Source organism: Prionailurus viverrinus, chromosome E3 (genome assembly GCF_022837055.1).
Source record: "Prionailurus viverrinus isolate Anna chromosome E3, UM_Priviv_1.0, whole genome shotgun sequence".
Classification (NCBI taxonomy): domain Eukaryota; kingdom Metazoa; phylum Chordata; class Mammalia; order Carnivora; family Felidae; genus Prionailurus; species Prionailurus viverrinus.
The window spans coordinates 24437130-24452149 of NC_062576.1; the positions used below are offsets into that span (position 1 = coordinate 24437130).

Below are 15020 nucleotides of genomic sequence, written 5' to 3' on the forward strand. Positions count from 1 at the left end.
AAGAAAGAAACCACTTTATTTGAACAGACAAAATGGAACTTAATACATATGCAAAAGTAAATTGATGACACAAGCCACTTCTTTGGATCCTACCCAGTGTCTACCTTTGCTAGGTTAAATAGTTACCTTGAGACTAGAAACATGAGTAACAGGGACAAATCCACACAGAGATTATGCATATTTTGTCTCCTTTCCCCCCACACAAGCTGCATGTACCTTTGTAAACATTTGATTTGTAAATCATGTCTAGTACTGCAGACAAATGTGTTGGGATGAAAGGAAAAGAAATCACTGAAATAGGAACAAAGGTAATTTACCTGGCTTGGATCCCCAAGTTTGCATTTGATGATAAATTTCCACAGTGCCTCAGGTGAGGGGAAGGGAAGGGATATTCAGATGCACTGGGGTGTGGCTTTTTTTTTTTTTTTTCCTTCTTACATCCATAAAGCCTGCTTAAAAAAAAAAAACCAACAACCTACAGCAAAACTGAAGGGATATTACATTCTAGTCTAATTTTAAATTTCATTCCCAGGATCCTCTAAATAACAGCAGCTTTCAAATCCTAGCTGCAGCTAGCTACTAATGAGCTGGGTCCACTGTGAGAGCCTACCTTTTGGAACCTTGGTTTCTCCATCTACGGTTAGAGATATGGGATTACATCACAGACTCTGTTAATTTCCTGGACCTTCAACCGCTTCTTGCACTTCAAGATGCTCTCTGATGACTTCCCAATTGGGCTGGAATGTCCTGGGGTTGTCTTTTGTTTTTGTATGCCCAGAATTTGTGAGGGGGAAAAAAAAGCCCTTAACCAGCTTTAGAAGGCACAAGACCAGGTTTTAAATGTGGAATAAGTCCTCCTACTGGCCCAGAAGGATCTCAGCATCTTGCAGATCATTTTACTCTCCCCAGTCCTTAATAAGCATATGCTTAGCTATACATCCAGCCTTTTGGAAGAGAAGCTGGCTGAGTTAAGGCCATGGAGGTGGGTGGGTGGAAGCAGAGGAGTGACAGTTCAAGCCAATTCAGATGACAAATAATTAACTGGTTGGAAGAATCAGAGCCACAGATCAGGTGCTGTGACTAGGGATGACTCTCCATTTGCTCACACATTTACTGGGGCCTATTCTGTGCCAACAACCTGTGTTTTTGAGCACTCAAAGTTGGAAAGTTGAGATAGCTTTTACCTTCAGGGCATACTATATAACTCTTAGTCAAGGATTAGCGCCAGAGTTGGCAAACTACTGCCCAGGCAGGCTGTTTTTGTAAATAAAGTTTTCTTGGAACATCAGCCAAGCTCATTCATTTAGGTGCTGCTCATGAGTGTTTCTTCACTACAGCAGGGCTGAGTAGTTACAACAGAGATCATATGACCTACAAAGCCTGAAGTATTTACTATTTGGCTGTTTAACAGAGGTAAGAGACAAGTCACAATAAAGTTGCTTTCCACTTAACATTTACCACATGCAATTTAACTCTACACACTGGTTTCAAACACACAAACAAAAAACCTAACGCAAGCCAACTTCTTGGTCTGGTGCAAATGAAAAAAAGGGTGAATAGTCCCAACTTGTAAAGGAAGCTGGTTGTGGTGTATCCATACACGAGGGATACTGGAATTTACAGGTAGTCTAAAGGATTTTTCCAAGGGTCATCCTGAATCTGCTTGATTTTTTCCCTTAGGGCATACTCTGAACTTTGGAACCCAACAGCTGCAGAGGTTCACAACCCCACAGCACTTAACAGTACTGTGTTGAAAGACTTGTTTCAATGGACAGATAAGAATGGTTTGTATGTCACATTCTGTTTTTTTATTTTTATGTTTCCCTTTTTAAACAAAGGGAGAGAGGCTGCTTTAGCACTTGGGCTTGATTAAAGCAGTGTGTTTTCTTTGCTGTTTGATACACCAACTGAAATCATACCGGTATTAAATCTTACTCCTTTTAAAGGGAAAGCTCATTAAAGACAGAGAGCCACAGCCTCACCCTGGGAAAACTACTGGAATTAATGAGTGTTTATAGTTCTTGCCCTCTCATTCTCAAACATCGGAGATAAATCTCAAGGGGCTGCGGCTGAAATAGTACGGCTGCAATTTACAAGAAAATGAGCCCAGTTTCAAGCAGAAAATACCAAAGAGAGGGCCTGGGGAACAGATTCTACATATAAACGTCAGATGCTAAGAAAACACAGAGGAACACTGTACACGGATACTTCAGGTACACTGCGGATGCTGCCACTGAGATGCGGAGTATATATCTGCTTGGAGGAAAGGCTCCAGTTCCAAATTGCTGACCTTACATGTAAAAGGTTTGAGGCGCACCCTCTCCCACACTAGCTGATGGAGAAGTTAGAGGTAGTAAATGTGTGCATACAAAAATCAAACCTGTTTTATAAAGCCCACTCTAGAAAGCATGCTGAAAAATGGAATTTGTATTCCAGAAAATCAGTTGCATTCGGAAAGGAAATTAAAAGATAAGCCAACAACCAGCGTGCAGGCCTTCGCCCACAGCAGAAGGGGGCCTGATACTGTGCAATCTTACATCCACAGAACAATGCCATGCATGCATCCAAATGCTCTGAAATAAGGCTTTGCACTAAGTCATGATAAGATACACCCTGGGAAAAGTTAATGTGCAGCTCTACCCTCCCCATCACAACTCAGGAAACAAATTCTGTGGGCCCAAGATTTCATTTCAGTACAGCCTGAAAAAGCTGGTGAGCAAAGCCCAAAGCCCTAACAGTTTTCATTAATGGCAGCAAAAAGCACTTTCTTACATCTCATGACCCAAAAAGAAAAAACAGAAGAAGCAGCTCAAAACGATATGTTGGTTCATTAGGCTGCTTTCTCGATCCCCACTCCCCAAGATGCTGCCCTAAGGGACAGCTGTAGTGTCTCTGCTAATAGCAAAGACACGTTCAAGAGTCAAAAAACTAAATACAAAAGTTGATTTACAATACACTAAAAATACTTGCCCCTTACCCCCGCCAAAAAAAACCCATAAATGATAAGTCTTCCCCCTCCCCTCCCTGCGCTTAGCCCTTTGGCTTGGGACTGGACGGCAGTGATTTTCCTGGCAAGCTATTCCTCCATCTGGGCCCAGGCTTCCTCCGCCTTCTGGTAGTACTGGTTGGCCAGCCGGCCCTTCATGGCTTCCATCGCTGCCTCGGCTGCCTGTGTGTACAAGTCACCTGAAGGAGAGCAAAGTGGGGCACAAGAGGTGAACCACCTGTTGTTTTTGCCAGCCCTATGACCCAGACCCCTCCCGGGGAACAGTACCCTAAGATTTCTTTAAGAACCCAGATGACTTCTTCCTGACCTGAGTGGGCAGGTGATTCAAGCCTAGCCAATCAGAACACTCTCCCAATTCCCACCCGCCTTAGGGACTTAAACATAGCCAATCAGACATCCAGACTTAGGCACAGCCAATCAGAGTAAACCATCTCAATGAGCTCAGTGATTGGCTTAAGGGTGAGGGGGTGATTCCATTTGATCCAATTAGAATCAGGGTGAGGATTTTTACAGGCCTAATTAAGGAATGCATGAAAGTGGAAGAAATAAATAGAAGAAATAAAGATTATTAACAGTTTCATGTCAGTTCTGGAGAGGTTTTTGCTTCCAAGAAAATTTGTGCAAAGTGTACAAAAACACTTGGTTTTCAGAGTTTTTTGGATTTAGAAATTTCAAATAAGGGATTTTAGAGTTGCATTATTATTTGCTTAGTTTTTTTTTTTTTTTAAGTTTCTTTATTTTGAGAGAGAGAGAGACGGACAGAACAGGAAGGGGCAGAGAGAGAGGGAGAGAAAGAACCCCAAGCAGGCTCCATGCTGTCAGAGCAGGGGCCAATGTGGGGCTTGAACCCACAACTGGTGAGATCATGACCTGAGCTGAAATCAAGAGCCAGAGGCCTAACCAGCTGAGCTACCCACGTACCCCTTACTGGCTTCGTTTTTTTTTTCACACACCTTAAAAAAACTTTAAACTTTTAAATATAGGCTCATCCTATGAAATCAGGAGTTCAGTATGCTTATTATGTAACAGAAAAAAATATATATACAGTGTGCACATCAACTGATGAATGTATAAACAAAATGTGGTGTATCTATACAATGGGATATTATTTGGTAATAAAAAGAGATGACGTACTGATAACCTGCTACAATATGGATGAACCTTCAAAACAAGATGCTAAGTGAAAGAAGCTAGACACAAAAGACCACATATTGTATGATTACATTGATATGAAACATCCAGAACAGGTAAATCCATAAAGACAGAGAATAGGTTAGTAGTAGCCAGGGACAGAGGAAGGGGGAAATAGGGACTGACTGCTAACCGGTACCAGGTTTCTTTTTGGTGTACTGAAAATGTTCTGGAATTAGATAGTGGTGATGGTTGCACAACATGATGAATATACTAAAAACCACTGACCCATGCACTTAAAAATGGTGACTGTTGTGTAATGAAAATGTCAGTTCAATTTTTAAAATTGCAAAAATACCAAACTCCTAATATATAACCATTAAAATAAAAATGTTCATTTGCATCCCAGCTCCATAAAGCCCCCTCCTAAACCAGCACCATATGGGTATCCAGCCTGTCACGCAGGGCTGGTATGTCTCTTTCTCCCCTCCAGTGAAAGAAGAGACTGTCTTAGGGCACCTGGTTGGCTCAGTTGGTTAAGCGTCTGATTCTTGATTCCGGCTCAGGTCATGATCTCGGGATCCATGGAATCGAATCCTGAGTCAGGCTCTGCGCTGACAGCTTGGGATTCTCTCTCTCCTTCTCCCTCTGCCCTTCCCCCCTCCCCTCACTCTCTTTCTCTCCAAGTAAATAAATAAAAACTGAAAAAAAAAAAAAAAAAAAGAGATTCAGTCTTGCCTTTGCCATAATTCCCACTGAGACAGGAATTATGTCCCTCCCTGTTCCATACCAGGGGCAGGTCAGCCAGGCCCTACCTGATCTCTGCGGGTCCTTCTCCAGCCCACAGCCGCCGGTAAACAGCATCTCAGCCTCCCTGGCCAGCAGTGTGTATCGAGGCTCATCTTGCATCCCATCATACTCCCCGCCCTCATCACAGTCTGTCATCTCCAGGGCAGTGTTGTACCAGCGCAGAGCCTCTGGCCAGTCTCGGGACCTTCCAGGAGATACAAAGGAAAAGTTGGTGGTTACCATGGCAATGGGCAGAGGGAGGAGACCCATCAGCAGGAGAGGCAAGTCAGGGATCCCAGTGGGGCCACCACCTATGATTCATGACCCGTGGTACCCAGTGCTACCACATCTAAGGGGTGTCATTCACATTGTAGGTTTAGATATTTTTTTTTTTTTAATTTTTTTTTTCAACATTTTTTATTTATTTTTGGGACAGAGAGAGACAGAGCATGAACGGGGGAGGGGCAGAGAGAGAGGGAGACACAGAATCGGAAACAGGCTCCAGGCTCCGAGCCATCAGCCCAGAGCCTGACGCGGGGCTCGAACTCACGGACAGCGAGATCGTGACCTGGCTGATGTCGGACGCTTAACCGACTGCGCCACCCAGGCGCCCCTGTAGGTTTAGATATTAAGACAGTAGTCAAGTAGCTTTCCCTAGCAAAATTGGTATATTACCCAGGATACCTGGGTGGCTCAGTTGGTTAAGCTTCTGACTCTTGATATGGCTCAGGTCATGATCAAGCCCCGAGTTGGGCTCTTTGCTGACAGCAAGGAGCCTGCTTGGGATTCATTCTCTCTCTCTCTCTCTCAGCCCCTCCCCCACTCACCTCCATGGTATATTTTCTCTCAAAATAAATAAATAAACATTTTTAAAAATTGGTATATGTATTACACAATTTCCAACAGGTGATGTAGCGTATTTTGAGGAAGGGGGCATTTTTCTAGTTTGTACAGAATCACACTATGGGCTAGCATTAGCAGCAGCTGGTACCCAGCCAGTCTGCTCTATGACTTGAGTAGGAGAGGCGGTGGGTGGAGGACCCTTTCTCAAGGCCTCCAGAACCATCCAAGCTAACAGCAGTCACTCAGCCGCATCTTATCCTCTGCCTGTGCTGGCCAGCTCTGGCACTCCTCCAGCACAACCCAGGGCTCTCCCCAGAATAGCCGGCTTTTCTCTGGCTCTGCCCCTCCACCCTCAACTCTTTCTCCCTACTACGAAAGGCCAAGCCACCAAGGGCATACACGGGTTCTAACCAAATCTGAACAACATAAAATACAAAGCAAACAGGGCAGCGGGCTCTTTCTTGGGGTGTACTAACTGCACAATATGAAGCATGTGAGTAACTATTTATAGCATATCAGGAAAGAGCAAAGAGAGACGCAGATAAGAAAGTCTATGGGTCTCCTGAAATGTGCCAGGAATAACAGCTCCAATGACTGGCTGGCCTCTCCTCTGAGGCCCTACCCGACCTGGCTCCACCGCTATCTTAGAGCCCATTAACCTCCCCCACGCCAGACGGGCTGAGCCACTTTCTCTTCCCAGAACGTGCCAGACTCTGTCTGCTGTTTGCCCCCGCTGCTCCCTCCTCTTGAGCGCTCTTTCTTCAAGTCTTTCCATGCCTGGCTCCTCATCCACCCAACCTCAGCTCATACGTCACCTCTTGGGAGACACCATCCCAAACACTCTATTTCCTACCATGACCTCGATCATATAATCCCGTAATTCTCCTGTTGACTTATTCAGTTGCTTATTATGGCTTCCCTTGACTAAAACACAAGCTCTAAGAAGGCAGGGACTTGGTTGTGTCCGCTGCAGCATTCCCAGGGCTCAGCAAATAGCTCAGCCTTCCTAAATGTCTGTTGAATGAATAAACGTAAACAAGTGGCTGGCTGGGATGGCATTCATGAGATAATAATGATTCCATTTTATTTCATAAAAAGGGGAAATCATTTGAAAATTCTTGGTGACCTGACAAACTAGGGTTTGAACAGTGGACTGAGGCCACTAAACTACATCATCTCACCCTTCTCAGCTTTGACCCTCCCTGGTCCAGAACGGCAAAGCAGAACTGCCCCAAAAGCATTAAACAGGAAAGAGGAGGACAGGCCTAATCTCTCCCTGCCCGCCTCCCACCACACCCTACACCCCAAGATTAGGGTGCCCACCTTGCCTTGGAATCGCCAATGATTTTCCTTCCCATATTAAATGGCAATTTCTGGGGTGCCTGGGTGGCTCAGTCGGTTAAGTGTCTGACTCTTGATTTCAGGTCAGGTCATAATCTCACGGTTCGTGAGTTTGAGTCCTGTGTTGGGCTCTGCACTGATAGCATGGAGTGGGATTCTCTCTCTGCGTGGGATTCTCTCTCTCTTTCCCTCTCTCCACCCCTCCTCCACTCACACTCTCTTGTGCGAGCTCTCTCTCTCCCTCTCAAAATAAACAAACATTAAAAAAAATAAATAAATGGTAACTTCTGAGAAAGTTGAAACCCCTTACATGTAAATGTGGGCCTATATGGGGCCCTGCCTTACCCAGAGCTGGCCCTTAATTAATAGTCTCTGAATGGAAGAGGCTGGAACTGCTTGGAATGAGGAAGAAGAATAAGAAAATGACTATGGCAGAAGCTATAAAAGCAAATGTTGACAGATATAACTACATAAATATTAAAAACCAGTTGCCCCAAACCCAGTAACAATGGTCACACTGTGTGGAACATGTGCCACCTCCCTCCCTCACGCTGATGACAGCCATCTTCAAAAATAATTTTTTAAAAAAGAAGCATATGCCTCAGAGTTGATAGCCTTAATGTTAAAAAATTCTTACAAATCAGGGACACCTGGGTGGCTCAGTTGGTTAAGTGTCTGACTTCGGCTCAGGTCACAATCTCACACCTCGTGAGTTCGAGCCCCGTGTCGGGCTCTGTGTCGACAGTTCAGAGCCTGGATGGAGTCTGTTTCGAATTCTGTGTCTCCTTGTCTCTCTGTCCCTCCCCCACTCCCACTCTGTCTCTGTCCCTCAAAAATTCATAAACATGAAAAAAAAGTGTTTTAAATTCTTACAAATCAAAACAACTGTCATCTCAGATAAAAAGTAAATAAAAGGCATGAAGAGAAAACACACAAAGATTTCTTTAGGACCTCAGATACAAATATTCAATGCCCAGCTCCAGCCCCCTCCCACCATGCAATCAATGGGCACCATATACATTGGCATCTGGCCTGACATAAGCACGTCTTGTCTTTGCCTTTTTCTTTGTCTCCCCTCCCCTCCCCTCCCCTTTCTTTTCTTTCTTTCTTTCTCTTTCTTCCTCTTTCCTTCCTTCCTTCTTTTTTCTTTTTTTCTTTCTTTCTTTTTCTTCCTTCCTTCCTCCCTTCCTCCCTCCCTCCCTCTCTCTCTGTTTCTTTCTTTCTTTCTTTCTTTCTTTCTTTCTTTCTTTCCCTTCCTTCCTTCCTTCCTTCCTTCCTCCCTCCCTCCCTCCCCCTCTTTCTTTCTTTTCTTTCTTTCTTCCTTCCTTCCTTCCTTCCTTCCTTCCTTCTTTCCTTCCTTCCTTCCACCTCTCTCTATGCCAGTATAGTTCTGAATCTGAGAAGCAAGCCAGTACACAGTACATTGGAGGAGAGGGGACAAGACCCAAGATTTGGCGCTGCCACTTACTAGCTACCTGACCTTGGCCAAGTCCCTTCACTTCTCAGAACTACAGTTTACTCATCTGTACAATGGGGCTAAAAACACCTCCCCTGTGTCCGAGAGAAGTGTGGGTTCGTTTATTCAAACAACTAGTAAGCCAGGCCCTGCGCTAAGCACTGGGATTATAGAGATGCAGGAGACCCCAGTTCTTGTTCTCAGTGAGATCACAGATCTCAGATCTCTCAAAATCACAGATACGAAGGTACAGTCGAAAAAGAAGGGGACGTGATTGTCACACTAGGTATCTGATAAAATTGTGGACGCATGATATGTAGTAGAGGTGAGATGTCACAAATGGAGACATTTTAGACACTGAGAGCTTGATACGATGCAGCCACAGTCCTGACCTTCCTTAAACCCAGGGAGAAAAGTGAGACCTCGACCCAAAGAGGAAGAAACTTCCAGGCTGCTCCAACCCTGCAGGTTTAGATAATCATAGTGCCCACCCTGCTCCCATCCAGAAAGCCACGGGCCCCTGAGGACAGCAGGAACAGCTGAGATCCAGTGGGAGCCAGAGGCTGAGCAAGGGGTCACATTATGAGTTGAATTCCTTCAAAGGATCTCCACCGTTGGGACTTCTGGGACTTCCCACTGGCTAAGCCACGGAGAGGAGATGAAGCGGGGCCACGCCTCCTGCCCTCCGCTGCAGAAACCAGTCTTGGCCCCGCAGCCGGAGAGACAGCTGGGAAAGTGCTGGCACCTGCAGCGGGGGAGCCTTCAGGAGACTCAGAGCCACTCTGGAAACTCACACCAGGCCTGAATCTCCATGGGATCTTGCTTCCTTCCCTGCTCTCCCTCTCAGAAGTGAAAAATAACATCACAAAAATAAAAGTAGAAAGAGGAAACTAAAGTCACCCATAATCCTAACATCTAGGGACAACCACTCTGGACCTAAAGCAAATCTCTTGGCAGAATGGCTGGGATGTCCCTGCTTTATCTGCCAGGCTCGGGGAGGATTACAGGCATCATGTCAATGAACCCTCACATAACCACCCTGGAATGCAGGTTATATAATTATCCCCATTTCACACAATGAAGACACTGAGATCACTTGTCCACAAGTGAAATAACTTGTCCACAGTAGGGGACTGGGACCGGGGGAGCTGAGCCTGGAACCTGGGTCTGTGCTGATACTGAGGGGGAAGTCCCCGCCTGTGGCCCAGGTTCCCACCAGCTCCCCTTGAGCGACAGCCACGGTACCTGTCTGGGCTGAGGTTCTGGCCAGTGTCAAAAGCCCGAGCCACCAGGATCATGGACTGTCTGTCGCCAGCTTCAGCTGCCTTCAGTAAGTAATCGAATCCTTTAGTTCTATTCTCTTCTGTTTCCTGTCAATACAGACCAAAGAGGGGGAGAGAAACGGAAATGAGGCAGGGAGGAATGGAAGCTTATCCCACTCTTGCTCACTGCTCTGATTCCTCCAGACAGCCACATCATCTCTTGCCTCCAATAGGGCTCCTTGCTTCCATTATTTAAAAAGTTTTTATTCTGGGGTGCCTGGGTAGCTAAGTCAGTTAAGCATCCCGACTCCTGATTTCGGCTCAGGTCATGGTTTGTGGGTTCAAGCCTCACATTAGGCTTTGCACTGACAGTGCATGGTGTCTGCTTGGGATTTTGTCTCTCCCTCTCTCTCTGCCCCTCCCCTGCTCACTCTCCCTCTCTCTCTCTCTCTCTCAAAAATAATAAACATTTTTTTAAAGTTTTTATTTTTAAAAAGTTTTTTTAAACTTTTCTTTTTATTTAAAAAGTTTTTAACAGCTTTATTGAGGTATACTTCACATACCATACAATTCATCCATGTAAAGCACTCAATTCAGTGGGTTTTAGTACATTCACAGAACGTGCAACCATCCCCATTATCAATTTCAGAATATTTTCATCAGCCCAAAAAGAAACCAAAATACCATACCCTTTCACTGTCACGTCCCAGCTGCCCCATCCCACCCAGCCCTAAGTAACCATGAGCCTACCCTCTGTCTCTAGAGATTTCTCTATTCTGGACACTTTATATAAATGCAATCATATAGTACGTGGTCTACTGTGACTCGCTTAACTTCACATAAAGGTTTTAATAGATTGGTGCTTTGTTCTTTTTATGGCAAATAATATTCCATCGTATGGACAGATCACATTTTATTCATCAGTTGGTGGATGTTTGGGTTGCTTCCACCTTTTGGCTGAATAATGAATAATGCTGTTATGAACATCTGGTACAAGTTTTCACGTGGATGTATGTGTGTTTTTATTCTCTTGGGTAGATAGCTAGGAGCGGAATTGCGAGTCACATATAACTCCTACTTAGCCTTTGGAGGGGCTACAGTGGCTGCACCATTTCACATTCCCACCGACAGTGCACCACCTGCTTCCATTCTGCTCCCCCAACATCCATCCCATAGCAGCAGCCGGAGGGATGCTTTTAAAGACCAGGTCAGGTCATATTACTTTACCAAAGCTGCCCATGGCTTCTTATCCCCACTCAGAGACAAATCCAAAACCCTCACATCAGCCCATGAGGCCCTTCTCAACCACCAGGCTTCAAGAAGTATGGGAGGGAAGGGCACCTCGGGGGCTCAGTTGTTCAAGCATCTGCCTCTTGATCTTGGCTCAGGTCATGATCTCAGGGTTCTTGTGATCAAGCCCCACTGCGGGCTCTGCACTGACAAATCCCTGTTTGGGATTCTTTCTTTCTCTCTCTGCCCCTCCCCTGCTCACGCTCTCTTTCAAAATAAATAAAAAGCAAAAAAAAAAGCGTGGCAGGGACCACCAGCTGTCTCCATATCTACTGTCCTCCACCATATTTTGGGCGCCACGTGGCTGACTAGCTACAGGCTACGTTTCTCAGCCTCCCCTGGAGCCAGAACTCTGTCCTAATACAAGAAGCCCCTCCGGTCACTCTCAATCACCTTGTCTGGTATTTTCTCCTCAGCACAATAGAACAATGCCTGGCATGGGAGGTGCTCAATAAAGGCTAGTTATTTTTAATTCTGTTGGAAAGATTTTTGTTAATTATGATCTGTACTATATCCTTCTCCATTTGAAAAGTTTACTCCATGAGAGCAGGAACCTAGGACGGTGCCCAGAGTGTTGGAGACTCTCAAAAAGCATGTGCTAAATTCATGCATGTGTTAGTAAGAAAACAAACAAAAGTCCCAAAGGAGGGGGCAGTGGAGAAAGTGGGTGTTGGGGTTTCTAGGGCACATAGCGGCTTCTCAGGGTACACACCCATCATTTCTTTTGCTAAGCCATAAGCCTGCTGGGACACAGCTTACTTCCTCCCTGCCTGCCCTGTCCTAACCGTCCACCCACACTCCTGCTAGGGAAAGCTGCCAGAGTCTATCCTCTGGAGAAAGGCCTTTGAGAGGCTTACAGGTGAGAGAGGAATCTGAAATGGCTTGTAAATCCCTTTACAAAGCTGCCAGAGTGTGGTTTGTGTAAACAGCCTGAGGTCACAAGAAGATCTCCCCCCAGTCCTGGTCCCTCACCACTCATGCCGGGCTCTGGGCTTACTTTATTCAGGCCTCAAATCCTTCTGAGTGTCCTCTCTGGACACAGAGTGCCAGGATCTGTGGCAGATGCTGGGGGAACAGGCCAAAGGCAGCAGTATGCTGGAGCCGGCTCTCTGGGCTCAGGAGAACTGACCATGAAATTATCGGGAATTTTGCAAGCCTACTGTAAAACACAGTCATTATTAAAAATTACATAAACTTACAATTAAATGAATTATATTAAAAACAAAGGCAACAAATACTCAAAACTCATGACTTTTTTTTAAACTCATGACTTTCTATTTATTTTAACTATGATGTACTGTTGTCCATATTCTTCAGATTATTTATGTCTATTTCTGGGTTTCTCAACCTTGCACTACTGACATTTTGGACCAAATAATTCTCTGCTGTGGGGGCTGTCCTGTGTATGGTAGGATGTTGAACAGCATCCCTGGCCTCTATGCACTAGACGCCAGTTGCAACCCCAATATTTTGACTATCAAAAGTGTCTCCAGGCATTGTCAAGGGTCCCCTGGAGAAGGAACAGCAGAATGACTGGTTGAGAACCACTGGTCTCTTGAATCTGTACGACAGAAATACCGTACATTTCTTTGTATTGGGGCCTTGAAAATGGCACCGTAGTCACATTTACATCACAGAAAGTGGAAAATAGTACAGATCAGAGGGCTTTAAAAAAAAAAATTGTTTTAATGTTTATTTAGTTCTTGAGAGACAGAGACAGAGCATGAGAGAGAGAGGGAGACACAGAATCTGAAGCAGGCTCCAGGCTCCAAGCTGTCAGCACAGAGCCCGATGTGGGGCTTGAACTCACCAACTATGAGATCATGACCTGAGCAGAAATTGGTTGCTCAACTGACTGAGCCACCCAGGCACCCCTCTTTTTTGTTTTTTTTAAGTAGGCTCTACGCTCAACATGGGGCTTTGAATGCCCAATACAGGGCTTGAACTCATGACCCTGAAATCAAGACTCTCATGCTCTTCTGACTGAGCCAGGCAGGTGCCCACCTACAGATCAGACTTTGATTGTTCTTTTCGATGGTCTTGATGGAAAGCAAGGGATGGAGAAAACATTCATAATGCAGATTAAACTTACAAGTGTGTCACATCTGTAAACATGACATTGTGACTAGCACAGGAAATTGAAGAAACATTTTTCAGTATTTTTTTAAAGTTTATTTTGAGAGAGGGTGCGCAGGAGAGGGGCAGGGAGAGGGAGGGAGAAAGGGAGAGGGAGAGAGGGAGGGAGGGAGGGAGGGAGGGAGGGAGAGAGAGAGAGAGAGAGAGAGAGAGACAGAATCCCAAGCAGACTCCACGCTGTCAGTGCAGAGCCCCGTGTGGGACTTGAATCCATGAACCATGAGATCATGACCTGAGCTGACACCAAGAGTTGGATGCTTAACCAACTAACTAAACCACCGAGGTGCCCCTGTGTTTCAGTAGTTAAAACCATTATCTGATTCAGCAAAGAAGTTGCTCACATCAGTGGCAAATGAATGAAGTTCCAGTTCTGACCATCCTGACACCTCTGCCCCCTCTGCCTGGACAGCTCACCTCCCACACTCTGCCTGGCTCACTCCCACTCAGCTTTTAGGCCTAACTCAGAGGTCACCTCATTCATCTGTCCCACAAATGCACACTGAATATGTACTGGGCATCGGGCTCTGTTCTCACCACCAAGGATACAGATGGAACCCGCCATCAGGCGTTTCACCGACCCCGTGAAACCCACTCAGGGCCCTTCTCATCTGCTTCCACCACTACTTTCTGTTTCTCCCATCATGCCGTGTCATAATTGCCTGGAATCATGACTGTCACCTTGCACTCGTTCCCCAGTGGCACATCCCAGTCCTACCAGTTTCAGCTAACCTGCAAGTGCCTGGCCCCACACTGGGGCTCAGAAGTGTCCGGGGCATGCACAAACCTGCAGGATGGAGAGGACGATGACTGAGCACCCCCTCCCACCCATGACTGGGTCCCTGCCGCCCCTCACCTTCAGAGAGACGTCGGCCAGGATGTGGTGGGGCAGCTGTGAGCACATGAGCCCCAGGGCCACGATGGCCTCCAGCTCGCCCAGGTCGGCCGCGTGCTCCAGATGGAAGACGGCCGACTCGCGGTCCCAGTCCTCGTCCTTCTCGCAGAAGCGCCCGCCCTCGTGGTAGCGCACCATGGCCAGATGGACCTACCACACAGACTTGGCTGTTGGCCCAGCTGCCTGGGCAGAAGCACCCAGGGCCGCCCAGCCAGCCTGCGGGAGGAAGCGATTAGCGGAGCAGAGGCGTGAGCTGGGCTCTGGGTCAGCGGAAAAAGGGCTCTGAAGCGGGCATCACCGTACCTTCCCCAGAATGGACTTCCCGATTTTTTTTTCAAGGTCCAGAGCGTTAAGCCTTTGCACTTCCAGGGCCACGGCGGAAGGTCTGGGCAGATGGAGGCGGGAGGGGTTGAGGAGATTCCACTTGTCCACGCACACCTGAAAGAGGGAACCGGGCACGGAAGTTTACAGGCCGGGGAATGAGGGGCTGGGGACGCAGGACCCACCACCAGCCATCAGTTGCTCCTACCACGTGAGCCTGGCTGGCAAGATGCAGGGGGCGAACCCTTAAGGTATCAAATTTTCTTGGACAAACACAGCTCCATTTCTAATCCCTCAAATCCTGCCAATTTACGGGCGCTGAGGGGATATTATAGCACCAGGACACAAAGGCCAGTGGAATGGACTGCAGCAGTTCAAAGTGTTTCCCACTCATTTATCAAGCAGGGTTTGGTTGGGGAGGTTGGACCGTAAGCTGCCTCCTTGGCCAGTGACCCACATGATGGGCCAGAAAAGTCTGACTCGAGACCCTGCAGCAAATCCACTTCGCTTTCCTCTGTGCATCCACAGGAAGCTTCGGGGAATAGGTTTGGA

General features: G+C 46.5%; 1 protein-coding gene across 4 annotated transcripts in view; it reads right to left on the bottom strand.

Annotated features, from left to right (window-relative positions):
* EEF2K (eukaryotic elongation factor 2 kinase) overlaps positions 1 to 15020 on the bottom strand; it is a 71430-nt gene continuing 56410 nt past the window's right edge. For all 4 annotated transcript variants that reach the window (XM_047837753.1, XM_047837751.1, XM_047837752.1 and 1 more), the window contains exons 14-18: positions 14451 to 14585; positions 14109 to 14297; positions 9813 to 9937; positions 4954 to 5132; positions 1 to 3186 (exon numbers count right to left, since the gene is read on the bottom strand). In XM_047837753.1, coding sequence (XP_047693709.1) covers positions 3077 to 3186; positions 4954 to 5132; positions 9813 to 9937; positions 14109 to 14297; positions 14451 to 14585 — 738 coding nt within the window. In that variant the 3' untranslated portion in view covers positions 1 to 3076. The remainder of the gene's footprint in view (positions 3187 to 4953; positions 5133 to 9812; positions 9938 to 14108; positions 14298 to 14450; positions 14586 to 15020) is intronic.